The sequence below is a fragment of the Octopus sinensis genome, unplaced genomic scaffold, assembly GCF_006345805.1.
Source record: "Octopus sinensis unplaced genomic scaffold, ASM634580v1 Contig13619, whole genome shotgun sequence".
Classification (NCBI taxonomy): domain Eukaryota; kingdom Metazoa; phylum Mollusca; class Cephalopoda; order Octopoda; family Octopodidae; genus Octopus; species Octopus sinensis.
The window spans coordinates 144085-160248 of NW_021833018.1; the positions used below are offsets into that span (position 1 = coordinate 144085).

At 33.4% G+C, this 16164-nt stretch overlaps 2 protein-coding genes across 2 annotated transcripts; both read left to right on the forward strand.

Moving 5' to 3' along the window:
• The first annotated feature begins 13058 nt into the window (after positions 1 to 13058).
• Positions 13059 to 14057, forward strand: LOC115229713. Its single transcript, XM_029800023.1, has one exon. It carries the CDS (start codon positions 13059 to 13061, stop codon positions 14055 to 14057), a length of 999 nt encoding a protein of 332 aa, XP_029655883.1.
• Positions 14058 to 14217: 160 nt separating this feature from the next.
• LOC115229714 lies at positions 14218 to 14613 on the forward strand. The gene has a single exon (XM_029800024.1). The coding sequence runs from the start codon at positions 14218 to 14220 to the stop codon at positions 14611 to 14613; it is 396 nt and encodes a 131-aa protein (XP_029655884.1).
• Positions 14614 to 16164: the final 1551 nt, after the last annotated feature.

The following is a 16164-nucleotide window of genomic DNA, read 5'->3' on the forward strand; positions in this document are numbered from 1 at the left end:
CATTTTCCTTCGTCCACTTAGGAGGTTAGTGATTCAAAACTTGAGCTTTTACTGGAATTTCCTTGATAGGATCTTCCTCGAAATCAAGTCAAAGGCTTTGTGTATGTCGACAGAACAGAGGACCATCTTTAACTGTCTCAGTTTGGTGCAAATCCAATACGAATGAAATCCGTCAATGTCTCATTTTTGAACCCATGTTGAAAAGGCCTTTCCGGTAAAAATTCTTTTATTCTTCCAAGAACCAACCTCTCCAGAATTTTTGACATGGAACATAACTAGGGAAACCGGTCTCTAGGTTCGTCTTTAGGTCTTCCAGGTTTCAGTATCGGTCTTATTTCTATAATGACTGTATTACATTTTTGTTTATCGATTGGTGAAGATATTTGTTAGAAAGGTAGCTCCTTTGTCACCAAGATTTTTAGATAGGATAACTTGGATTTTATCTGAACCATGCGACTATTTCGTTTTTTGGAATATAAAGTATCCAACGTCTCTTTTACCGAGAAAAGGAGAGGGACTAACCATTTATTATGTCTTCTGTTTTAGGGCAATCTATCTGATTCCCTGTGCTTCTTGTGTGCTATTTTCACATAGAATTTGTTTGATTATATATGGCATAACTTATTTTAATATAGTTTATCAGCATAAAGCGATAATTTAGTTATATTTTCAGATATTTTAATAGTAATAATGCTTAAAAACAACACTAAATTATTAACATATAGTTTAATGTCTCTTGTGCGTCCTAGTTTTGTGCTCTCAAAATTTATTTCTGCAATAAAACCATTTTCTCAGAGAACATTGAGTCATGAGATTAAAACAACATCAAAAGACAGATTTATCTATAAAGATCCTCATCGAGGAAAAGTCGGTATGTCCCCAAACGATATTTTTAGCTGCTGATGTGGCCGAAGCCGACGCTTTAGGTAGTTGTGTGGGCTACGAACGAGAAGAGTTGCTCCGTGAACAAATTTTTGGAGAGGTAGATTTGTACCAAATTTATTCTCATGACTAGCCAATTACAAACAACATTTTCCGTGTTAAAGCATCCGGAACAAAGTCAGATCCGACACTGGTTTACTCACCTCATGACATGATGGACGTTGGATGCATTTGTATAACATCGACTGTCATTTCTAAGGCCACGACGAGGCTGAGACTGTTCAGTGGTTTCCTCTGCACAAAGGAGAGCAGAAAAGATGTGTTTGCGGACATTGGTACCGATTGGCGGAAATTCCCGATCTAGAGTTATAATAACTTACTCACAATTTTTCTTACTAATTAATACATGATCGAGTCCTTAAATATTTAATTGATTATTTCCGTTGTTTTAGTCTTTGGGTGTATCCTAGTTTTGATTTATCTGATCGGAAAATTTTTAATTATGCAGCAAATGATGTTTCTTGGCAACTTATAATGTCGAGCTGGGGGAAAATATATAATTTTAAAACAAATCAATGCATCATAAGAAACACCGTAGCAGTTGGATGTTTCTTTGAAAATGCCCCTTCTTTGGCGTTTGGAAATACTTGTGGGAAGGTAGAACTCCATATAATTGATAGGTCGTGCTGTATAACTTGGGAGTAGGAAATTTGGAAAAGAATTTTGTGGAAGTCGATGTCCTTAACTTTAACAGACAAATATACGTATTATACGCATTTAGTCGGCCTGATTCGAATGACATTTTATTGGTGGGGACCTCTGATAGCATAATTGCATATGACTTAAAGTTGAATATTCAGTTATTCTCGAAAGAAGTATTATAATTTCATATCTTTTTAGGTTCTTGGGGGTTGTTGGAGTATTGGGAGTGGAACCATTTCTGGGGATGTCGACAAGACAATTATATTATCTGGTCCTTCTACTTTGCAAGGATACAAAATGGACGGCACTTCTACTCTATGGACTGTGTTAGCTGGGAAAATCAGATCATTTTGTGTCCTCGATTTTGATTCGAACGGAAGAAACGAAATTATTGCTGGTTCAGAAGATATGGAAATTAAATTCTACGATAAGGAAGATATTGTTTGGGAGATATTTGAGGATGATGTAATCTAAACTTTAAAACCCTTAATCAGGTAGTAATTTCACTTTGCGTTTTAAACAAAACTTGCTTTGGTTATCTGCTTAAAAACGGGACATACGGAGTCTATGAGTCGACTAATAAAAAATGGTCGAGAAAGGTAGTGCTGTTCGATAATACGAGTTATGTTCACTTTAGAATAAAATCAACCCCGTAAACATGGTTTCTTTGGATATTAACAGAAATGGACAGAAGGAAATGATTATTGGTTGGGAAGACGGAACTGTTTGTGCTTAATTTTTACATTTAGGTCTCCTTCGTCAATTCAGATATTGGTTCTGTCATTTATGAGGAAAAATTGACGGGATCAATTGCAGGGGTGGCAGAGGTAATGTTATTCAGCTTTTTCTAGATTCTTTTTAACGGATGTGAAAACTTAAATCACCTCCTAGTCTGCACTGTTCACGGTGAAGGTATTTTTAGCCAACGATAAATAATGTAGTAAGGACATATGGAAATTTGACTTTGAAATCTACTCAAATAAAAACTACAAAGTCGCCCAGCCAAGACAACATAAAAATTTCAACAAAAGTCGTTTCTGGACAGACAAATAGTAATTCTCAGCGTTACGAAGCAAAAGAATTGATAGAAGATGAATATTTGGAAAAGAAAACCATCGAAAATGAAAAGTTTGTCGCAACAAGTGCAAATAAATCGACTACAAAAGCATTCAATGATTTAGTTTCCCAGTTCGGGATCAGTTTGACTGATTTCTCAAAAAATTATTCAAAAGCGAACGACTTTTGGATTAACGAAGCCTTTAGAAATAACTGTAATGACGACATTATTCGTTTAATGTCAAAATTTGTCGAATTAGAGTTTTACTGGAATACGGATGCCGATTTGACGAGTTTAATTGAAATTTTTAATGAACATTTACCATTTCTCAGAAATTTATTACAAAAATATAAACAAGAAAAAGCCATTGAATCATCGAACACGATTTTTGAAAACATATCTAAATTAGTTGACGAATGCCAACTTTTTGTGGCAGAAAGTGAAACGATAAATAATTTTCAAAAAAAACTGACTTTATTGCAAGATATCAATAAACAGACAACTTGCATCAACATGAATCTCGATAAAATTTCAGAAGTCTGTGAGTCGTTGAGGACGGCCTTGTTTTCTGAAGTCATGAATATTTTCAACTTTTCCTCAGCAACTAAATCAATCAAGATGCCTAGTTATCTAATTGAGATCGAATATAGGTTGAGAGAAACATTGAATAGTTTTTACAAGTTCAGAAAAACCAAAAATATTAAAAAATTTATTTTGGAGGCCACTCAGTTCAACGAAAAATATGTTTCAAACTTTATTTATTATTTTACGTCTTGTTTCAAACAAATTCGGGAAAACAGCAAAAATATTATCACGATGATTGAGATGTCCCCAACTAACGAAATGGTTTTTGTTAGTGCATACCAAGAAATTAATTTCATTTTGAATTGTTTATTTCTAGTCAGAAGATCTAACGTGAATTTTAACGTTAGCAAAGAGTATGAGACCTTAAACACAAATATATTCAACTTTGCCCAATTTATCCTTGAATCGGTTGAGAATAACCAAAAAATATCATTTGAATTAAAAACCATGTTGAATGTTGCACTTACGAATTTACAAACAGAGTTGAACATTCATGCTGAAATTGATTTTTTTGGAGGCTACTTTTTAATTAAAAATTGCCTCTTTAAACTTGAAAAAGTCTCAAGATCTCTAATATTAAACGATAGTCGTGGTGATATGGAACAGCTTTCGAAACTGAAAGGTCCTACTGGCAAGGCTCTGAACAAATTACAAACTGCTTTTAATCTTTATGACATGCACATCCCAATAGACGAACTAAAAATATATTTTCGCCTTGTTGGGCAGACAGCATTGAAAATTTGGAAAATTTTAAAAAAACACCCAAACATATTTCAATCAGATTTGATCGAGTTAGCAAAGGACAGCATTCGAGACATTGAAAGTTGGGAAGCCAATATAAATGAAACATCGAACATTATTGAATACCAGAGGCAGCAGGAACGAAAGCGACTAGAAGTTTTAAATGCAAAAAAACAGGTTCAAACTGCTTTTGGTTATTACAGAACTTGAAGATAGCAGTGACTCGTATCAAAGACGATGTTTCCAAGAGGCCAAATTCAGGTCTACTGGTGATTTGGTACTCAATATTTATAATAGACTGACTTTACCGTAAAATGCGAGATTCTCAGATCACCGGAGATCGAAGTAAATTATTAAAACTTTAATTATAGGAAAGTATGAGTATTAGAGTGAGGACTAGTTCAAGTTAAATAAACTGTTGTCATTTTAAAGATGCTTTTGTTTGGGGAATGATTGGTTGTGCAATCGGGGTTTTTCAGCAAGACTCGGCGATAGTTGCGTTTTTACGTTTTTTATTGTTCTTAGTTTATTGAAAGAAGAAAATGTCTCAAATGAAGTTTATTTTAATTTCGTGACAGAAAAAGATGTGGAGAGCAAACTAATGCTGGACATTTTTATCGGAGCCCAGAACAGGTTAGATCAAGCTTTTTATCTTCAAGTGACATATACGCACTTAAAAATATCGAATTGAACCTTAGAAAGTTCATTATGTACGAAGTACTGACGACCATTCCTCCTGAACCTGAAGGAACAGTAAAATTCAAAATTAAAGAACGAATAAACAGGATTATGCTTTGGATTGATGAAAATTTCGAATATTCATCCCTGAATAGAGAATCCGTGTTTTTTTGTTTCTACTCATTAAGACACAAAAATTTATTAACGATTAAGGCTAGTGAACAAGGGGAGGTACTCGAGTAGTTTAAAACTTTAAAACTGCAGATTGTTTTAAAAACTGATAATATCGGATTGGCGGCAACAGTGGTTCAATCGCTGACAAAATTCCTAAAGATTTCTGAATTAAAATCAACATGCCACTTCCCTAAAGAAGTCGATGCAATTCGTTTGAATTTTGAAACAGTAATGCCTTTATGAGAATCTTTTTAGATTGTCGGCAGTACACAAACTAATCGAAATCTTGGAACTGAATTGTCTGAAATAAGCAGCATTGTCAAGGGTTTAACATTGCTGGTCGACCATTACAGAAGTATTGACAACATGTTTGTCATAATAAATGATAAAACTTATTACAGGGAACTGATGCGAAATACTTTACAAGAACTGCGAATTAGCAATGAGCAAGTCTTTAGAATGCAAAAAATAAAATATGAGAATCGAACTGCTTTAATGGAATCATTAAAAAAATTGAACGAATCAATATTTCAGTGTTCCAATCTTAGAGGTAATCGGATAAAATTGGAAATAATGTAGTGGGTGTATATAAATCACAAGTTGTTCAAATTTGCCGAGAAGGAATTAAAAAGATGAGTTTTGATACTATTCTAAGAGGGATAACTTACGGAGAGTAATTTGAATTGATTTTTTTGACATTAAATCAAGCTAAATAAAATATTTAGCTATGAGTCATAATTATTAAATCAAAATAAGTTATTTTTAGTTTGTGTTTTCGTGATTTAATGTATTTTGTTACATCAACCTTCTCCTCTTAGGACCTACGTTCACTCCACGCATGGGCAGATCCATGTCGATACGCAGTCTATATTCAGAAGCTGCCCCTGAACGGACATTTATGACCTGTGCCTCGTCACAGCTTGCATGCTCTCTAAGATCTTCCGCAACACCAGTGTCTGGATATATGACTTCACTCTATCCTCTACTCCAACCCCCTCCAGATTGTTCTTTGATAAGTGTAATTGTGTTGCACGATTTGTCGTGAATAAAAATTTCGAGTTTGTTATTCGAGATAGCAGTATCCGTCGAAAGTTTTGTCTTAACCCGGATTTCTACAAATTCGTTGATGGTAACTGATTGGGCTAAATAGATTTTTTAATTTTTTCAACTTTTTTACCTGATATTGGCGACGTAGATGCAGGTGTTTGATTACTTCGTTATGGAGTCTGAGATAAAAAGAGTTAAGCATTCTCCCACTTCTTGTGGCAAAGTGATCAACGATCTATTTGGATGAGTTGCAGTGGTTTCATTTATTTTCTTCGTTATTGAAAGCAAGTTGCGATCCTGCAGTAGGCAGAGACTTGCTTCAGTTCTGAAAGAATTGTCTTCATCTTTAAATTAATGAACCACTAGAATTCCTTCTTTTTTAAGCAGTAATTTGCTTCATGATCCTAATCACAATAAAGTGGAAGAGCATTCTTTTCGCTTTGTTACTGATTCCAAATGATTCCAGACCTCTCCAAATTCATTTCTTAAAGATAAAGTTTTTCTTTGTGGGTTGCAACTTCTTTTACCATCATTTCCATTACGTCATTGTAATGCGAAAATAGCTTTATATCGTCCATAAATAGGAGGTGATTACTGTCATATGCGGGTCCCCTCCCACTCTGAGTTTCCCATCATTACTTTCGGGAATTTTCCGTTGAGCATTCAGCTCAAGATGTCCTTTAACAACACAGGTGAGAGAATCTCTGCGGTATACCTATATATTGATTTTAACCTATACCAATGTTCTGTTTTTCAAATTTATACCGATTGTCAATTTTGTGGTAAGTTTCTGAATAAACACTTCCATCCAACACTGGAAGCCAAATTTTTGCAGAATCTGGATTAAGAATTCGTAATCGACCGAGTCAAATGTTTTCCTCACATCAATCTACATAGACTTATTTACATTTGCTGGTTGATACACTGATTGACGATTGCCTGTTCCTTGCTCCCTGACACATTCTTTGTGTTCCAAGTTGATTGTTATTAATTAGGCAATATGCTTCAATATATTCAGATAGTTTTTATTCACAAACACTAAAAATTTTCAAAATTCGTGGAATATAAACACCCTCACCTTTATACTTACTTACCTGTTAACATCGTCGCTTCTATTACGTTAGTCATCAAGTTTTTGATAACTAACATCGTTCCGTTGCATCATCTAGGTGGCGACAGATTTTTTATTTTTTGAGTTTTCTTTTTTTGATTTTGTAGTATCTTCTTTCCTATTTAGTTATTAGATTTTGTAGTATCTCATCCAGATAGGTTGCGTCCCTTACGAGGCCTTTTCCGCCCTCAAAAGGGAAAAGGGTCATCCCGTCAGGACGTTTCCCGTCACCGCGGTCAAGACCCGGTGGTTCGAGAACCTAAGGAAATCCCGCCGAGTCGAGGGCCCTCCGTTCTCCCAACTCAATTGAAATCTTTTGGAATCTAACTTTATTTTAATTTGTTTTATTTTTTGGTCAATATTTTATTTGATACTATAATCAGTATAATAGAAATAGGTTTTCAAATATCATTTATCAATTAATTTTATTCTAAATTCTACTGATTCTATAAAAATACATTTTTAGGAAAAGATCATGATTTTAAATTCCTGAAGTTACACACACTGGTTTCTGCAACTAATTAATAGATTTTCATATATTTAAGCTCGTATTTGGAGCTTTTTGGTTTATCCAAACCAGTCTGATAAACAGGACAGATAAAATCATATACAGTCAACCCTCTCTATAGTGAACCCTCTCTATAGTGAACAGGCCATATTAATGCAATCTACAATAACAAATATTAGTAATTCTCATTAATATATTTATTATAAAATGAATACCACGTTTAAAAATGTATAATATCATTTATTTAAATATTTTTGTGTTCACTATTAAAGAATAGTGAACGTCAAATTTGTGTGAACATAAAAATATTAAATTTAATATTTTTACATATATATTTAAAATTCTTTAAAATGAATATACTACACGTTCTACAGTTGTTAGCATGGTGGAAAATTGAAAACGCCTGTCATTTTTTCAAAAGAAGGAAATAATCGAATTTTATCATAAAAATAGACATTACACACAGCGCGATTTATCCCTTTATTTCAATGTTTCTCCGGGCTGCATAAACAAAATTTTGAAAAATTCTGAAGGAATACTTAATGTTCAAGATGACCAAAAAAAGAAGAAAATTTACTTGCCCAAGTCTCAACCATTCGACAGAGATCTATTTGAATGGTTCGTTAAAAAACGATCATTTGGATTTACAATCAATGAATATCTTTTGAAGTCCATGTCTCTAAAAATGGCGAAAGTTTGTAATATTCAAGGATTTCAAGCATCAAATGGATGGCTTGAGAAATTTAAAAATCGATATTGCATTGCTTCCCGTGCTTTATGTGGGGAAAATCAATTTGTTGAAACCTCTGTGATTGAAAATTTTACAGAAAGCCTCAATAGAAAATTAGAACAATATTGTTCAAAAAATATTTTTAATTTGGACGAAACTGGATTGTTTTTTAAACTTTTGTCGAACAGAACATTAGCTGTTGACTCGGACAAAAATCTGTCTAATAAACCGATAAAAGAAAGAGTAACTGTTATGTTTTGCGTTAGTATGATGGGAGAAAAACTTGACCCATTTGTTATTGGAAAAGCCAAAAATCCACGCTGCTTTAAAGGAAGAAGAAATTTAATTAATAATTTACAAGTGGAATACAAATCAAATAAAAAAGCATGGAAGACATATGGTTATTTCTCAGAATGGCTCATAGAATTGAACAAAAAAATAATTTTGCAAAAAAGAAAAATTCTAATTCTACTTGATAATGCGACTGTACACTCACGTGATTTAGAGTTCAGTAACATCGAACTCTTTTTTTCCCTCCAAATACAACATCGAAGTTACAACCCCTTGATCAAGGTATGTCACGAGCCTAGGTTGTTACCGAGCCTAGGTCGTGACATTTCGCTTATTTTTCTATAAAGATTAAAAATTAATTTATCCCTAATCCTAATAAAATTATTCTTAATATTTAAAATTAATCTATTAAATATTGAAACAAAAATATCCGGATAACCATACATCTGTAATTGTAATATATATATAAAGGCGTGTTTTTCTGTGTTACTTATGTCGCGTTCTTTTGTAAGAGATATGGATGGGTATCGATTGCGTGTTCATGGGTGTTCATCAGTCAAACATTCATTTAAAATTGGAGATAAGGTAAACTCAAATTATTCTAAATTGTAGATAAGGATTCAAAAGGACTATGGTACCAATCCTTCACTTGCACTCAAGAAATTCGAAAGTCCATACGGAGAAGTTTGTACAATAAGTGAAATCCTCCCGCATAATATGGTCAGAGTTGAAATGGACGATGGAACTACTAAGAAGACGCTTATGAAAAGAATTAAAAAATTTAAATAACATAATTTGTCTTGATTGTTTTGTTAATAAAAAAATTTAAATCCTAATTAGCAGAGAAACATTTATAGCCGAACATTCAAATAGACAAAATTTTCGAATAAAATAACATTTTCTGCGTATTTTTTTTATTTGAAGCATTTTGAATTTTTCTTATTTGAACAAAATAGCAATTCATAAATTAAAATATTATTTTTAGTTAGGAAATCGATTTTAAAGCACAGACTAGTTGGCATTAATTTTAAATTTTATCATCGAAAATATTGGCATCCAATTCCATTTTAAGTATTTGTCATTGAAATTGAATTCAAATATTTTTTTGAATTTTTTTCTAAGTCCATAAGTGTAACGACCTAGGCTCGGTAACATCCTAGGCTCGTGACATAATAAAATCATTCAAAGACAGGTATAGACAACTCCGATGTGCACACTTGATTGAATTTTATACTAATGATGACAATGTAGATCACGAAAAAGTTACGGAAAAGTTGAAGAAATTCACTCTATTGAATTGCTTGATATTCATAAATCAAGCTTGGTTAGAAGTGTCGGAATTAACAATTACAAATTGTTTCAAGAAAGCATTTGAAAATGCGTTAATACAGAACCTGACAGAAATAGAAGAAATAGATGATGAAAATTTTTTGATTCATGAAAATGATCAAATTGACGACGAAAACTTTATACAGAACTTTGCGAGAAAATTAACACAGCAAAACCAAGTTGAAGAAGAAGATGAAATAATTTATGTTCTGACACTATATGAAGCTAGTGAATATGCAAAGGCGCTTGAATTATGGTTTATTGAGAATGATTATGAACAAAGAGGAAAAGTATACAAAATAAAAAAAATTAAGAAATTATCAAACTAATCATTCTCAAAAATCACCGATTGCATGATTAAGATTTCTAAATAATCTTTGTAATTATAATTTAATATTGTTCATTGTTATTTTGAGTTCTTGTTCTATTTGTTTGTTCGCTATAGACAATAGTGAACATGGTGTTTTGACGTAAACATTTTGTTAACTATAGAGAGGGTTGACTGTATATAAATTTTTAAAGAATTTTTATCGTTTTTTAAATACTCTTTTAAAAATACGAAAACGAGACGCTATATATTTGATCCCGTAAAAGTATGAAATATGATTTAAGCTTTAAAAATGATATAATAGTATTCTCAAGACGAATTTTTATGAAAATCGTAAATAATTAAAATATCGAATAGGCTGATAAGCATAATCTCATAATTAAGATTCTAAGTTTAATTGTCTGATCGATGTCTGCATTTTAATCGTTTTTCGCTTTCATATAATTAAAGTTATTATTGATTAAAGTAATATATTTTGTTTAGTGGTGTAAGGATGGTTGGTTTTTCTCAGTCTGGAAAAGTCATTTCCATGGACGCATCCACAGAATACCAAGTAAATGACGCTCAAGAAAATGTGGATTTGTCTGTTCATGGCTGTCTTAATGCCCCTGTCAAATACAATGAAACTCAGCAGCTCTCGTCAACTTTGTTATCCTTAAAAGCTATTTGTGAGTCTATTGATTCGTCCAACCCAGGAGAGTGGATGTCATCTCTTTTGAACTATGTCAAAGATCGTCTCAAGCGAGTACCTAGGGGGGGGTGGCCACTTATGGCCAGCTATTTTAATTTAAATTTGGTAAGAAAAAATCGATATTCGAATTGAAAAAACTTGCTACTACTTTCCGCGGAAATAATGAAATCACCAAAACTGGACATAATATGAATAGAAAATTACCTGATTTGACACTGTACAACAAAATTTTTGAAGAATATTAATTCAAATTGATCAAAATAAATCAATACCAATCGAAGAAAGGAAGCAAACAAGAAAGATTCAATCTCAGCATGTAAATCATGAAGTGATTGAAATGATTAATAAAGCCCTAATTGAATACACGTCGAATAACATTCCTGCAAGTATTGAGGATATTTCGTCTTTGATATACTCAGCACAATGTGTATATCAACAGATATCAAGTAAATTGACATTCAAGTCGAATTGGAAACAAAAAATCCAAAATAAAATTGAATCTTTGATGGAGAATGATCGGTTAATATCAAAGCATTTTATGTCCACCACTAAAGATGAGGAACGGAAGAAAGCAGTAGACATTCTCTGCTCCTACAATTATAAGAAGTCTAAAAGGGGGGAGTTTGAGAGAATATCGTCTACAATAAATGATCAAATCAAAATAAACAAAAAGTTATCAGTTTCAGATTCAAGAAGGCAATATGGAATAGATAATAGAAACTTCGAGTTGAACAGAAGATCGTTCTACAGAAAGCTGAATCCCAATTCTGATAACAAACAAATTGCTGGTTTTGACTCGTCTGAGTGTCTCAAGTTTTGGGGTGATGTTTGGAAGAAAAGGATAAAACTGATTTGGGCCTTGGAGTGAACAAAAGAGTAACTGGAGTGGAAGATAATGCACCTGACGTTAGCGACGAGTTTATATCAAACTTAATTGAGTACCTTCCTAATTGGAAGGCTCCGGGATGTGATGCTGTGTACAATTTCTTTATCAAAAAGCTGGACTCTCTTCACAAATTTCTTTTCCAAGAGATCAGAAATATTATTAATGGTGTCAGTCAACCACAAGGATGGTTTTACACTGGAATTACATTTTTAATCCCAAAGAAAGCAAACTCTGTTGATCCGAAGGACCTTAGACCAATTACATGCATGCCGTGCTTATATAAATTGGTCACAAAATGTGTGAACGAAAAAATCGCTGTATATGCTGATACTTACGATCTGATAACGGAGTTCCAGTTGGGATCTAAACGCCATTGCCAAGGAGCAAAGGAATTAGCGCTTCTAAATAGACGCGTTAATGAAGTTTATGGAAACAAATTATTATGTGCATGGATCGACGTAAAGAAAGCTTTTGACTCAGTGAGTCACGAATTTCTTTTTGAAGTTTTGGAAAACTCAGGACTACCTAAATGGATAACGAAATTTATGATGTCAATAATTCCTAACTGGAGAGTGTCGTTAAGATTAGGAAAAGAGCTGCTTGGAACAGTTAATATTGATCGTGGTATACTCCAAGGTGACTCACTGTCACCACAGTTATTTGTATTGGTCTTGGATCCATTAAGCAGGATTTTATCTTTAAAATATCCGAGTATGTCAATCAATACTGGTGAAGACAAGTCCTTAACCTTTTCTACCAATCATTTTCTATTCATCGATGATTTGAAGCTTTTTGCTCAGAAGGAAGAGACACTGGCACGCATGATGGAGGATGTGAACATTTACTTTAAACTGGCTGGTTTGGAGAAGAATTTTGAGAAATCAGCGACAAATTGTTATTTGTTGAGGAATGAAGCTACATTAATGGATGGACTACAATCAAATGAACAGCTCAAAGATTGTCACAGACGGACCAAACTCGCTGAGTTCTACGAATATCTCAAGGATGATGAGTTTCCGAGACTAAAGAATTTTGCGATAAAGATGATTTCTATATTTGGCACAACTTACCAATGTGAGCAAACGTTTTCGAGGATGAAATATGTTAAGTCTGCCCATCGTGCAAGATTGACTGACGGACACTTAAAATCAATTCTCATGATAGGATGCAGCAATTTAAAACCAAATATTGATGAACTTATCAAAAAAAGATCACAGTTCCATAGCTCTCATTAAAATTTTTGTTTACTTTATTTTTGTTTAAATTAGTTTTTATTGTAAAAAACACACTTATGAATTTCTAGTAAAATTATAATCCTATGCACGTGCTCCGGCCCGCGTTCATTGTGTTGGGGTCAATCCGGCCCGCGAGTGCAAAAAGTTTGGTGACCCCTGGACTAGATAGCTATCGCTATCTGGGGGTGCTAGAAGACAGATGCAGTAATGTTCTTAAAGAGGATGTACTCAAAAATATTAAAGAAGAAATGCAAAAGCGTATTGGAAGACTATCGGAAACTAAACTAAATGCAGTCAATCTATTTAGAGCAATTAATGAGCATGCTCTATCGCTGATTAACTATTATATCGGTCTACTCGATCTGGAACCATCTTGTTTCGAAGAAATGGACAAGTTTGTCAGAAAGCTGTTGGCTGATTTGAAAATTCACATGAAGCCAGCCTGTAAAGAAAGACTGTATCTGCCAAGAGATACACTTGGAAGGGGACTTGTATCAGTTGCCTTTAAGGCGGAAAAAATGCTGTTGGACTTCAAAACCAATTTGGAAAGGCGAAAGTTAATCTCCTTGAGAAAAGCAGCAATTTTGTGGGCCGAACAGAAAAGGAAAACCCATATGGCCACAATCACAGAATTCCTGCATTGTAAATATGGAACAACCACACTCGATGAGATTGCTAAATCACTACGTGACTTGCAGATAGAGTCACTGTTGCTTAGTATTAAAAAGAAAAGGTTGCATTCGAAGCTATTTGAGTCGCTTGAGAATAATACTTTTGATATCCCAACATCTTCAACATGGCTAAAGAAAGGGAATATATCTCCTAAATCTGAGGCAATGTTCTCTTTTCTTCAAGACAGAAACGTCTTTTTCAGAAACTCTGATGAAAAATGCCCACATTGTAAATCCTCGCCTAAAACCGTGGACCATCTTGCGACGCGATGCAGTAGAATGCTAAATTCAGATTATACCAGAAGGCATAACGAGATTGTGAGGTGTTCACATGCACTTGTGTCGGAGATTTGGAATGAAGAAGTCCAAGAGACTGAAAAACCACTCCGTGCAGTGTATAATGTCGAATAGCTCTGCGGAAATTCGGGTCGATACTACAATTCCAACTGAACTAAAAATACAATATAACAAGCCTGATATATTCCTGTATGACAAGAAGGAAAATTTGATATGGATCATTGAAGTGGGTGTTACCTCGATAGATAATTTGAAATCGGTGGAAGTGGAAAAAATGCATAAATACGACATTCTAGCCAGTGAATTACAATTAATTCACAAGGCTAAGGTAAAGATTGTACCGATTGTCCTCACGTGGGATGGGATAGTCTCTACATTCTTCAGAAAATATATGGACCTTCTTAAAATCAAAGAAAGTGTGCAAGCATACATCCAGACTGTTGGTTTGAAAAAAACAATGGAAAGCATGATAGTAGAACACAAATTTGGCTTCGAAAATATGTCTACCTCAGGTAACTCATTTGACGAAGGACGGAAATCGGTGAAGAGACGGCGAGATTCTGTAGTTTCCGCCGATGAAGGAAACAACTCCGAAGTGGGAACAGATAGCGGGAAGAGGATTCCGAGAGTAAACTTGGCGGAGCAAACTAATATGGAAAAGGAAAGTTAATTAGTTAATTAATTAAATTTCAAAATTGTGGACAATTTTGATTAAAGTTATTAAAAAGCTAGAATATTTTATAACATAGGTCAAAGCCTATGATGGGCTCGGGCAATTAACCGAGTCATAATTTTAATGTTAAAAAAAACATTTTCGAAATACTCTTATATGTAAACTACTGCAATGTCGTTTGAAGTAACATTTTTTTGTCTGTAAAACATCATCACTATCATCGGGAATGCTAATAAAATTAAAAATAATTAATATTACGGAAAAAATACTTAGTTTATGTTGATTCACAGTGAATCATTCTCTTTACCAACGTAGTTAGCACCCAAGGCAACTGATAATGGGGAAATCGATTTTTTTAATTTCAAACGCCTCTTAAAATGAATCCCCAAAAACTGACTTTTGGTAAATAAACGTCTATCAGGTTATCAATCAATGAAATTTTGGTATTTGATAAATGGTACTATCTACTCTTGCATAATACAGTAAAACATCTGCTGGTTGCCACACCTCTTATCCATAAAAATACATTTTTTAAGGAAATTTGATAAATATTCTCTTTCTCGTACTATTTTTTTGTTAAACTGTTTTTAAATAAAATTTGTTCTAACACGCTAGAGCTAATATGTGAAAGTGCACTAGATTGTTTATTAGTAAAAACTTCGTATAATTTTTTACATGAGAATAATAAAATTCCGTTGATGAAGCTCTATTTTTTCTTTTATCTTGAGGACAAAATCTTACCTCAAGAAAGTTATCTTGAAAGTTATTAGAATCTTATAAGAAGTTGAATTTGAAAGACGGACTTTTTTACTTATTTAAAATGGAACATAGTCACAGACCAAACAATAAAAAACTATTTTACAAATATGGTTTAAAAAAATTTTTTACTTTGCAAATAATGAATGCAAAACAACGAAGAGAAGAGAAGATTGTATAATTACAAAGGATAAACAAAACAACTGAAATTAGATAAATAGTGGGAAGAGGACTATGAGAAACTTAAAATCAAAAAAAGTTTCTTAGCAATTAGTTGAAAGAAAGCATTGGAAGCATCCTTGTATGATACAAATATGGTTTAAAAATTTTTTTCAATTTGCTTATAATGAATGTAAATCAAAGAAGATACGACAAAGTTATATAATTACAAAGGATGAACAAAACAACTGAATTTAAGAGGACTGTGAAAAACTTGTCTGTGGCTGTTAAACCAGAAATATTTTAATTAGTTGATGGAGTTTTGATCATTACGTTATTTTATAAAAAATTATACTGTAATTTCTAGTCTGAATAATGAGATATTAAGAAATAATTGTAAAAATGAAATAATTTTAACAATATATATTGTAGATTAACTCAGAATACAATTCTAGATCCGCACCGGCAGGGGTGGGGACTACAGATCGGAAGTCCGAGGCGGAGGCAAATGCCAAAACGGAGGGCGTCGGAGTCAAGACAGGTGTCCAAATGGGTCGAAGGAAGGCAGTTAAGCCAAGAGCCAGAATGCGGTTGGCGGCTGGCACGGTAACAAGCCAGTCTGTGCTGGTTCAG